At 39.1% G+C, this 12,315-nt stretch overlaps 1 protein-coding gene across 4 annotated transcripts in view; it reads right to left on the minus strand.

Moving 5' to 3' along the window:
• LOC149239491 (3-hydroxyisobutyryl-CoA hydrolase-like protein 1, mitochondrial) overlaps positions 1-9,458 on the minus strand; it is a 328,118-nt gene extending 318,660 nt beyond the window's left edge. For 3 of the 4 annotated variants that reach the window (XM_089373436.1, XM_089373434.1, XM_089373435.1), the window contains exons 1-4: positions 8,867-9,458; positions 8,694-8,762; positions 8,506-8,572; positions 8,330-8,409 (exon numbers count right to left, since the gene is read on the minus strand). In XM_089373436.1, coding sequence (XP_089229562.1) covers positions 8,330-8,409; positions 8,506-8,572; positions 8,694-8,762; positions 8,867-9,088 — 438 coding nt within the window. In that variant the 5' untranslated portion in view covers positions 9,089-9,458. The remainder of the gene's footprint in view (positions 1-8,329; positions 8,410-8,505; positions 8,573-8,693; positions 8,763-8,866) is intronic. The other variant, XM_089373433.1, reaches the window with a different exon arrangement.
• Between the last annotated feature and the right edge of the window lie 2,857 nt (positions 9,459-12,315).

Below are 12,315 nucleotides of genomic sequence, written 5' to 3' on the forward strand. Positions count from 1 at the left end.
CGAATGGCCATTATGCGCTCTTATGACGTGGTTAGTTGCTTCGCTACTTGAAATCTGGTGATCAATTTGGACCGTGCCATAACTACGTTAACAATCTGATCTATATCAAGATCTTATGGGCAAATCCTAATACACTGCCATGTCACCATATGCACTTCAATGTGCTTCATATGTGCCTGTCGAAAAAGCATCATGCAACCACATCCGTCTATTTATCTCTGCATGCTAGACTTGCTTCTGCACACACAAAAAATCATTATATTTTCTAGCAATGATGTGCTCTAAAAAAGGTATCTCTATTATCAAAGAAGATCTTGGCAGGTTCATCTCCAACCTCTACTTAATTAATCCTAGCCCTTACTCTCTGACGCAGGGTTACCCCCGCACATACCCACAATATGCATAAACACAACTGTCCCAGGTATTTGACTCACAAAGGAGTCAAAACTTCAACCCATCAAATGGTTAAGGCCCCTTTTAGTCTCACTCGGAATGGTTCATAGACTTAACAAAGTCTAAACATTCAACCACTTTTCCCTTACTATCGGAAATTAATCACCCCGCATAAAACCTTCTATTGGGACTTTTAAAACCCTCATAACCTTCCTTTAAACCTTCGTAACCCTTAAACCCGCATATATAACCTTTACCTTCCTTAACTTTGGTTACATATGGTTTTCACACATAAATCCCTCATCAACGCTATTTTCCCTTTTTAAAACCCATTTACAAAGGGAAATGCTACAAAACATACCTTTTTCCGCCTTTCGTACGACTTCTGCACAGATTCTGAGGTTACCTTTGTCGCTGATCGCAATCGGCTCCTCTGCGGTTCACCTTAATACCCATCCTTCCGCTGCGCCGATATGCGATTATATTACTTCCCGGAATACACTATTGGTGCTTAATTCTTTACTATCCCATTTACAAAGGAAACATACCCAAAACAAAGGAAACCCGCCGGAACACAGAGCCGGACTTCAAATATCATAAGCCGCATCTATATTTATCATCGGGTCCGCCTCTTAGTCTATCGCCTTTCCGCTGCGCCGATCTCCATCCTCCGACCCCTCCGATCGCCGATTATCGGCGCATCGCTTCGTCACCATATCGCAAGTCGGAGTATTAAAGGACCAATGCTATAACACATAAACTTCCGATGCGATCATACTCTCGGACCCGATAAGGGTATAGGCCAACTTTTATAAGTTTTCAGGTCCGGATTCTAAATCCGACTATGTTTTGCGCTCATTTTTAGTGTAAACTGAGTTTTACACTTGCGGGACTTAAACTTTGTAAATAACTCCGTCGTCAACCTTGCTCCTTCAAATCTGACGGTTGCTGTTTATTTCGGACAGACAACGAGCATGGGGTTTAACCGCCCGATAAAGCGGTTTTCCCACACACCCCCGCTGCTACGTGTCGCGTTATTAATGGAATCGGAGGACTAACCTTCGATACCACTTACCACTCCTTTGCCGCCCAAAACACCACTTAAGGTTATAAAGCCGCCTTTTCACCAGTTATCTCCTGCGCTCTCCTCTTATGCGAAGACCGTTGATCTTTGAGATCTAACGGTTCATACGCACCGACACTTTACTTCTCCGCTCTTCTTTTTACTTAGAATTTACACTATTTCTTCTGCGTTTCTCTGTGATTTGGGATTTCTTCAAGGTTTCACCTTCCGCCTTCATTGCTCAACTTCTCTGAGCTAAACTCTTCAGCGAATTCTCACTTCGCTCCTTCTCTCTAGAGCTACACTCTGTCTCTTCGCTTGGATTCAAAGATCCCTTTATGATTCCTCTTAATCATTTGCTCCTCTGTACGACCTTCAGAACTCTGCCTGCAACCCTGTTACAGAACCTACGAATTCATGAGTAATTCATCCATGAATACTCGTTTCACGCATACTGACACAATCAGAAATAAAACTCTGTATATATATAATTATAAATAAGAGATTACATTCGAGACTATGTGTCTCACACTGGCCTGATCCTCAACTATTGTGGCCTCCTTTTAGCTTTGCCCGTAGGCCTACATATATGCTAGGAAGTTCTGTTGAACTCGTCCCAGTTTGACTCCTAAATCTATTGAACTGACTCCTAAATCCTCTCTATCCTCTATGTCCACTTCCAATCTCTATTTAATTCCCAAAAGCTCTCTCTCGTCCCTCGAATCATAAACTGTTCTAAGAGTCCTAATTGACTTCTGACTCTTGTCATTTATTCACCACTTATGTTCTCATTTATTTGAGAGCATTTACAACTTCCTCCATTATCTAATTAAATCACTTAAAGGCCTAAATATTGCATTAACTTGAGACTTAGGAAACTACTTCTCTAAAGCTACACGACCCCCTATGACTACTTAATTACAATGATTTTCTCTTGGGTTGAATGCTCCTGCATCAGACTCCCAAAGTAGAAAATATTCATGATCTCCTGATGATGTGTCTTCTGATCTTTGTCTTCCTGGATCCCACACTTTGTGTTGTAACTGCCCAAATGTCTTGTTCCTTTGTTGTTGCTGCACTTTTGTTGTCTTCTGCTCCATCTTCTTCTTCTTCTTGTCAATCAGGTTCAAGTTCTGATTGATCTTTCTTCCTGCTGCTACCATTTTCTTCCATTTGGACTGCTTCATTATCAGCTGCCACATCTCTTCAATTTCTTTTTCCAGCACATCTTTGGGCTGGTCCATTTTCTGCTTCTTATTTCTGCCTCCTTCTCTTTGTTTCAGGTTACTGTTGTTGTCCACTAATTCTTTAGACTGTTGCTGGTTTCTTTCACTTTGTAGCTGCTAGTTTACTTTTTCTTCTACTTTTGCTCTTGCTCCAACTTTTTCTTTGCTTGCTATGCTGACTCTTATGTTGACTTTTGTTGTGACTCCTATGTTGGCTACCTCCCTATCATCCTTACCCTCTTTCATGATTGAATCATGATTGTCTAGCACTCTCTCTAGCAATTTAACATCTCTATTCCATGGATTGAATTCTTCCACAGAATCTTCTTCTCTCACCTTTATTTGGTTGTTCACTTGTGTCAAATCTCCTCCAGCAATTGCAACAAAACCTGCACTCACAAAACACTTGTTAAAATCAAAAACACAAGGCTTTTGTGCCTTATCTTCCTTTGGCAACAATTCAATTTGTTGCACTGTTTCTTTCTCCTCTGTCAGCACATCAATATGTTGTTTTGAATTCTCAAAAGAACTCATGAGACTGTCCATTAGTCTCTCTTCCACACCATCTGTCCTAATGATGTCTTCCTTCTCTTGTTCACTGTAGTGGACTCCTTCCTTTGTATTCACATTGTCATACTCTAAATTTCTCAGCAAATATTCCAGCAATGCAACTTCTTTGTGACACTTCATAAATATTTCATCATCATTTGTGTTTCCTGCATTTATACACAAATTATTAATTTGGAAATCATAAGGTTCAATAGTATCAACTGTTGCTTCACATATCAGCGCTTCAGAATGAATTTCATCTCCTTCTTTCACAAGAAATTCTTCTTGTGCTGTCACAGTTTCAAATATCATTGCATTATTAATTTCTTTCTGCTGCAATAAATCACTGCTTCTCTCATTTAAGAAACATTCTCCATCCTCCTTTACTTCAGAGTTTTTATCTTCTGAAAGATACTTCTTCATACTTCTGACAGCTTCAACAGATTGCTCATCCTCTGCAAAACACTCCTTTATTAGTGTTCTTTCTCCCTTTGCTAAGTCTTTTGCATAGACTTCTTCCTTCTTAACATCTTTCAGTAGATGTCCTTCTTTCTTACTAACTGTCTCAACAGCTTCCATGGCTATTTCCACTATGCCTATCATCATGATGAATTGATGACCCTTTACTATGTTTTCAACTAACATAGTCTCTTCTTCAAGTTTGCCTTCAGTCTCTTGTTGTTTATCTTCCCCAAGAGCTATCCTTGTCTCACCATCTGCATTAACATTCTCTTGTATTTGTTTTCCATCAATAACATTATTCAAACTCATTTGATTACCTTTCTGAGACAGTGTTCCTTCATTTTTCATCAGAATAAGATCCTGATTCCTCATCTCTATGACAGCTTCTTTAGACTCATCCATAGACTTTTTCTTATGTATGCAGTCAAATTTTTCTTCTTCTGAGAAGTTTTCTTTGCCACCTTTTACTTCTAGATCTTCATCTCCTCTGAAGATATCTTCAAAAGGCTGCTTTTCTCCTGCAATATCTGCCATCATACACAAACTATCAGTTTTGAAAACATAAGACCCTGTGGTCTCACTGGATGCTTCAGCCATCATATCTCCTTGCTGTTCCAAGTTCTCTTTATGACTCAGAAATTCTTCGGTGGTCTTCTCTTCAATCTCCTCAAGCCCTTCACTTGGTTGCTTGATATCTTTCCCCAACTGTATATGAGACCTATCTATTTCATCTTCTTCCAGAACATAATTTAGATTATGCTTGTCTTCTTTCTCCTTTATGACAATATCAGTAAATTGTCCTTCACCTGCAAACATACACAAATTGTCATATTTAAAACCATGTGACCCTTGGGCCTCACTTGAAGTTTCAGTCTTCAAGTCTTCATCTTCACTTTCTCCCAAAATTTCTCCCTGTTCTGGTTCACAAATGAACTCTTCCATTTCCAACTCAGCTTCTTTGAGTTTTTCCATCAACCACCTTACTTGCTTTTGCTATAGCCTCCTCTGCATCTCATGCCACTCTACTGGCTTCTTCCTTAATATCCAACCTTGTCTCTGGCTTTCCTCTAGTATTCTCCTTAATGCACCAAGTTGTTCTTTTAACTCTGCAATCTCTTTGTCAATTTCCTCTTGACTCATCCTCTTGCCATTTGCCTTGGCATCCTTCTTCTCATATCCTCTGCTGTGGCTTCTCTCTGAACCTTTGCTATGACTATCAGTAGTCATCTTCTTCTCTTCTTTCTTCATGAGCTCCTCACTCATCTGCAACAAGCCTCTGCAACAACTAGTCCTCCTCGCTGCAATCTTACCTCACTAAGCTCTCCTCACTCAGTCTTTTGGTAAGCACGGGTTCTCTGTCTGGAACCTCCTTTTGAGCAACACCTTTGCTCCTTCTAGGCTTCTGCAATCTCTCACTCTCTCTTGAGAACACTTCAACTGTCCTCTTTGTCCAATCTCTTATTGGATTCTTCAAGTTCATTGCCACTTCTCCATCAGAGTGTTTTCCTTACTCTGTCTTCAAGAACACATTTGGTTCTCCTCTCACAGCTTCTCTTGTTGTCCTTTGCTGAGATACTTCATCTGCAACCACAATCTTCAATTTCAATTTGAAACCAAACACACTATCTTACCTCCAAGATCTATGTATGATCTTGTTCTCCCATTCTTCTGCACTTTGAATGGATTGTCCTCTGTTTGGTCTCCAAGTCCTCTTTCCTTCAGAACTTGTACTAAGCAATCTTGCTCTCACTTTTCTTCAAGGAATCCTTTGTTCCTGTCTACTCCAAGCCTCTGCTGGAACTGCTACAATCTCCCAAGAACTCCAAAAGTTCCCCTACAATCTTCTGTTGTAGCCTTATGCACATTACTTTCTTCTGTGTGCAACCTCCTTTTCATAGGAAATCTTTCCCCGCTCTGATTACAATTCTTCTCTGATACCACTAATGACGCAGGGTTACCCCCGCACATACCCACAGTATGCATAAAAATGTATAAACACAACTGTCCCAAGTATTTGACTCACAAAGGAGTCAAAACTTCAACCCATAAAATAATTAAGGCCCTTTTTAGTCTCACTCGAAATGGTTCATAAACTTAACAAAGTCTAAACATTCATCCACTTTTCCGCTACTATCGGAAATTAATCACCCCGCATAAAACCTTCTATCGGGACTTTTAAAACCCTCATAACCTTCCTTTAAACCTTCGTAACCCTTAAACCCACATATATAACCTTTACCTTCCTTAACTTTGGTTACATATGGTTTTCACACATAAATCCCTCATCAACGCTATTTTCCCTTTTTAAAACCCATTTACAAAGGGAAATGCTACAAAACATACCTTTTTCCGCCTTTCGTATGACTTCTGCACAGATTCTGAGGTTACCTTTGTCGTTGATCACAATTAGCTCCTCCGCGGTTCACCTTAATACCCATCCACCGGCTACGCCGATATGCGATTATATTACTTCCTAGAATACACTATCGGCGCTTAATTCTTTACTATCCCGTTTACAAAGGAAACATACTCAAAACAAAGGAAACCTGCCGGAACACATAGCCAAACTTCAAATATCATAAGCCGCATCTATATTTATCTTTGGGTCCGCCTCTTAGTCTATCGCCTTTTCGCTGCGCCGATCTCCATCCTCCGACCCCTCCGAGATCGCCGATTAACGGCTATCGGCGCATCGCTTCGTCACCATATCGCAAGTCAGAGTATTAAAGGACCAATGCTATAACACATAAACTTCCGATGCAATCATACTCTCAAACCCAATAACAGTATAGGCCAACTTTTATAAGTTTTCAGGGCCGGATTCTAAATCCGACAATGTTTTGCACTCATTTTTAGTGTAAACTGAGTTTTACACTTGCGAGACTTAAACTTTGTAAATAACTCCGCCATCGACCTTGCTCCTTCAAATCTGACGGTTGTTGTTTATTTCAGATAGACAACGAGCACAAGTTTTAACCACCCGATAAAGTGGTTTTCCCACACACCCCCGCTGCTACGTGTCACGTTATTAATGGAATCAGAGGACTAACCTTCGATACCACTTACCACTCCTTTGCCACCCGAAACACCACTTAAGGTTATAAAGCCGCCTTTTCACCAGTTATCTCCTGCGCTCTCCTCTTATGCGAAGACCGTTGATCTTTGAGATCTAACGGTTCATACGCACCAATACTTTACTTCTCCGCTCTTCTTTTTACTTAGAATTTACGTTGTTTCTTCAGTGTTTCTCTATGATTTGGGATTTCTTCAAGGTTTCACCTTCCGCCTTCATTGCTCAACTTCTCTGAGCTTAACTCTTCAGCGAATTCTCACTTCGCTCCTTCTCTCCAGAGCTACACTCTGTCTCTTCACTTGGATTCAAAGATCCCTTTATGATTCCTCTGAATCATTTGCTCCTCTGCGCGACCTTCAGAACTCTGCTTGCAACCCTATTACAAAACCTACGAATTCATGAGTAATTCATCCATGAATACTCGTTTCACGCATACTGACACAGTCAAGAATAAAACTCTGTATATATATAATTATAAATAAGAGATTACATTCGAGACTTTGTGTCTCGCACTGGCCTGATCTTCAACTATTGTGGCCTTCTTTTAGCTCTGCCCGCAGGCTTACATATATGCCAGGAAGTTCTATTGAACTCGTCCTGGTTTGACTCCTAAATCTATTGAACTGACTCCTAAATCCTCTATGTTCTCTATGTCCACTTCCAATCCCTATTTAATTCCTAAAAGCTCTCTCTCGTCCCTCAAATCATGAACTGTCCTAAGAGTCCTAATTGACTTCTGACTCGTCATTTATTCCCCACTCATGTTCTCATTTATTTGAGAGCATTTACAACTTCCTCCATTATCTAATTAAATCACTTAAAGGCCTAAATATTGCATAACTTGAGACTTAGGAAACTACTTCTCTAAAGCTACATCACCCCCTATGTCTACTTAATTACAATGATTTTTTTTGGGTTGAATGCTCCTGCATCACTCTCACTCCCCTAGATTTATATTCCTCCATTTTTGTAGAAGTTATCTCTCTATCCTCGTACCGTTGGCAAACATTAAGAAACATTAAATTAAAATGGAAAATGGGGAATAAGTAACTGACAATCAGATTGGTTTGAATATGTTCCGCTAAGTCTCTTTCTGATGCAGATGGTTCTAAGGAAAGTCATGGAGAAATGAGATTACATAACACCGTTTTCTCATTGATGCTTAACATGAGCTTTAAAACTTGAAAACGGAAGTTTGTAAAACAGCATTCATACCATCACCAAGGTTCATATTCCCCATAGGCACATTTTGCCCTTCATGGAAGTTTCACTTGTGCAAGCGGACCATTTCATGCAGTTGATGCTAAGGGCAAGTCTAAGGTGAATTTGGCAGGAGAAATACCCCAACTTGCAGCTTCTCAGTAGAAGGGGTTTTTCAATACTGATGTAAGCCAGCCACAACCCATTGTGATACTCCGAGAATATGGAGGTGCAGTTTGCCGCAGAGTGATTATCAGAAGCATCATGTGAAACAATAAATTGAATGAACAAATCGAAATTGCTTGTTGGATAAAATCTTAAAGCAGCATAAACATAAAAGATTGTTATAAAAAAAATGCTCACATGCGGTTTCAAATATGTTCCGACAAGGTAAGTCAAGTGATATATTTTGTTGAAGAAGTCTTTGCATTCCTCAAGTTTCCCTGGCAGAAATAATTTGTCAGTCAATCTTCATAGTGCGAAACAAGAAATGTCATTCTTCATTCTTTTGCAAAGAGAAAGGGCATGGATTTAATTACCTTCATTGGCTAGTCTATAAATCCTCCTAACGTCTCCCCCAGCACTGAATGCCCTTCCCCCCGCGCCCTTCAACAAATGTACCAATCAATTCCAACGCCTTTCACTTGGAGCAGGAGACGAAAGAAAGAAATAAAAAGGACCCATAATGGTATATGAGGGGAACATAGCATCAATCTGTGTGACTTACTTTGGTGACAACGAGACCTATGTCAGGATGATCTTCCCATGCTTGATATAACTTATGGAGTTTTTCTACCTGCAAAAAATGGAAGCCACGGCGTTGAATCCATCCATCCATCCAAACATCCAAACATCTGTCTGAAAGTAAACTCAAGTGAAGAAAAAAAAGAACCGGCGCACCATAGAAGTTGAAAAGGCATTGAGAGCAGAAGGCCTGTTGAGGATGGCCATTCTGTTAAAACCAGTTCCTACGACCAAAACCTCGGGGATTTCGGCCTCGCCCTCAGCTTGAGCGAGCGTGGCGGCGGTTCGTCGGCCATGAAAGGCCAGCCCATACCGCATGAAAACGCCATTGCTAAGGCTCTTACCCAACCTTGACCTTAGCATTCTCGATGCCTTCATGACATAAAAAAAACTATACCTTGTTCTGCTTTCTATCCTACACCATTCGGCCACTCCTACTCCATTGTACTGCTGCCAGTGACACTCTCTCTGGCATGCGTTCTGTTTTCTTCCACCTACATTCACATTGTCGCTACCAAAATCTACCTGGGTTGTCTTCTTAATCGAAGGATTATAAATGATTTATAATATATTGACCAATACCTACCCGGTTTATCTTCTTAATCGAAGGACTGTGAATGATTTCCAAGACAAAATGATCACTATTCAAGGAAAAACACAAAATTATCGATGCGCTCGAAGGAAGTAACTTGCAAGGGTTTATTTCAGTGACATTCAATAACATACAGCTCGAGAAATTGGTATGGGGTTCCTTTTAAAAACCACCTAAATTTCTTCAAGAACTTGTGGTTAAGCCAATCTCTAGGTTCTAGAGATATTAAATGAACATGAGAGAGACTGGAAATTAAATAACATAGGGAAATCAAAAAATTAAATGAATATGGGAGATAATGGAAGTTATCCCTTAAATGTTCGCTCACCAACTATGCCAAAATTTCATGTTGCTTTGAAAGAAAATTGGTGAATGCCTCAAATTCATTTTTAAAATAAATTGTTTTTTAATGGATTTATTTCTATTTTTTCGTAAAGAAGAGTATATATGTTTAATGGTTAGGAATATGTACATTTTTGTGAAAGGTTATATGTTCAAATCCAAAGAGGTTTAGCGTATGTACACTTCTATAAAATTTAGTAGAATCATTGTAAAGAGATAGGTTTCTTATCCCACAAAAAATGGGATTAGCTTAGCCATGACCTTGAAAAAAAATAATAATAATAATAACTATTGATAAAAGGTGTGGTAACGTTGTAATTTTTTAATATAATATATTATTTTTTAATTGTGGAGGAGATTAGCTAGTTAAGACCTTGGAGAAGGCTAGGTTCTCATACCATTATCCCTTATGGAGCTTAAAAGATGTGGATGCATAAGGATTGCTTTATTATGAATGTTTTTTACCTAAACAATTACTAGCAGTGTATTAGGGGAGTCTGGAATTTTGTGCATTCACCTAAAAACAATAATGGTTATATTATTTGGTGAGAAGACATTGTTACTTTTATTATTGCTTCCTTGGGGTTATGGGAGATAGATCACCTTGGCTCTAGTGAAAGCAATAAAAAGTAGAAGGAGAAGGTTCATTACAAGTTGCTTCGATAGAGACAATGTTGTCATCATGTAGGAGGGCATGGAGTGGACCAAATAGTTAGGCAACAATGCTCCATTCATCCAAATTGATTGTTGGCATGCAAGAGTTATAGACCTGGGGTTCAAACACATTGGCTAACAAATGCCCCATAAGTATTGTCATTTTTAGTCACTGTGGAATGGAGAAGGTCTCACCCGAGTTATGTATAGGAACTGTATGAACATCCATATCGTGATGACATAAATAATAGAAATTTATCTAACATGGAAACCTCACATTAACATGTGAACATTCACATAAAAAAACCATTGGAGATTACAATAATAAGTTAAAGAATGCATTCCACTTAACACAACAAACTCATAAAGGGAAAATTTGAAAACACATCCCATTAATTCCTTCCAATTATCAAATATTTATAGGACAAATAGTTGCCTTGGGCATCTTACCAAAATTAAGGCTCAAAGAGGTATACAAAAAACTTAAGAGCTCTTAGAGACTCAAACCACATGAACTACCAAGACTGAGACTCAATCAAATGACTACTCTCTCTTTCTCTTTCTTCTTACATCTTTTTATAGTGGGGTCCAAGTAGGACCACAATAACTACCTCTTGATTGGTTGCCAAAATAGGTACAAATAGTTACAGTCACAATAGCCCTTAATAAATACCATGGACTTGTGGCGTAGTGTTCTCCTCTTGGTGTGCGCAGTGCTTATGCATAGTATCAATCCCTTTGTGTGGTAGCTCCACATAGCATTCCTTTGCGCACAACTCATTCCTCTATACCAAACACTTTAGACTTCCTCCAAAACCTGGGCCTGCCTTAGTGCTAACAAGCCCCCAACGCTAATCGAAGCAACAAAGGGAACCTTAGAGAGGAAGGACCAAAAAAAATCTAGAACCTCGAGTCGAGCTTCTCAAAATATGTGTGCAATTACTAGAACTCACAATAGAAGTTATCAAATATTTTAATCGTGGCAATTTCCTATGTGCGTCTTGGCTTCTTGCTCAACTAGATGGCTTTGGAGGTGATGGTTTGGATATCAATGAGCACAACATAGTGATTCTTGACTTGTTCTGGTGCTTCGAGAACTACCTTGGATAATGCTTGTTATTCATCCTGGGTAGTGTTGATTTGGCGTAATATGGGAGAGATTTCAATCATGAGTTCCTTGTAGCCAACTAGTATAAGGCCTGTAAGGGACTTTCTCTTTTCTTTAAGTTGCATCTCTAATGAATAGACTTATTCCCATTGTGTGATGATCTTTGGTGGAGCTAAAAATGAATCCAAAGCATATGTCTTTGGTCGACCACATTGACAAACCCATCAATGCACACCTTAGCCTAACTGGATAATTTTCCATCTTTAGACAATAACAGCTCCAACTGTGGCAATATAGGTGTCTCTATAAACTTCTCTTACAATTTGGTATTTTGTGCTTGCAACGGTATAACAACCTTATTAACTTTGGCTAGTTTTTGAGGTGTCAAACTATTCATTGAGGTGTCTTCCATTGGTACTTGCATGTATAGTTCCTCAAATGTGTAATGTCCTTAATTAATAATTTTGCTAAGGAAATTCTCAATTTTGCAATTTTGGTGAATAATAAATATTTTTAGATAAATAAAATTAGGAGAAATAAGTTGTGAAGATATTAAATAGATTTTGGTTAAAAGGCAATGGTTGGGACTTAGGAAAAGAAGAAAAAATAAAGTGAAGATAAGTTGTGGGGATTACCAAAATGGAAATCGAACCATGGGAAGAATCAAACCATTGTATCAAAGCATAGTGAGAGAAATCGAACCATCGTATGAGGAAGGGAAAGCAATTATAAAAGGAAGATTAGTGTCTCATTTCAATCATTCTATTTTTGGCATTTCAATTCAGAATTGGAGAGTTTGCTTGAGTTGCTTAGCCAAGTCAACCAGTGCTATTTAGCACAAGGAATTTCCAAGCGGAATTCCACCCTCATTTCAGAGAATTTCGAGTGTCTCCCTAGTGAGGTAATTTG

The sequence above is a fragment of the Pinus tabuliformis genome, chromosome 8, assembly GCF_031772625.1.
Source record: "Pinus tabuliformis cultivar Carrire ecotype Pingquan chromosome 8, CPIR1, whole genome shotgun sequence".
In the NCBI taxonomy this organism is placed as follows: Eukaryota; Viridiplantae; Streptophyta; class Pinopsida; order Pinales; family Pinaceae; genus Pinus; species Pinus tabuliformis.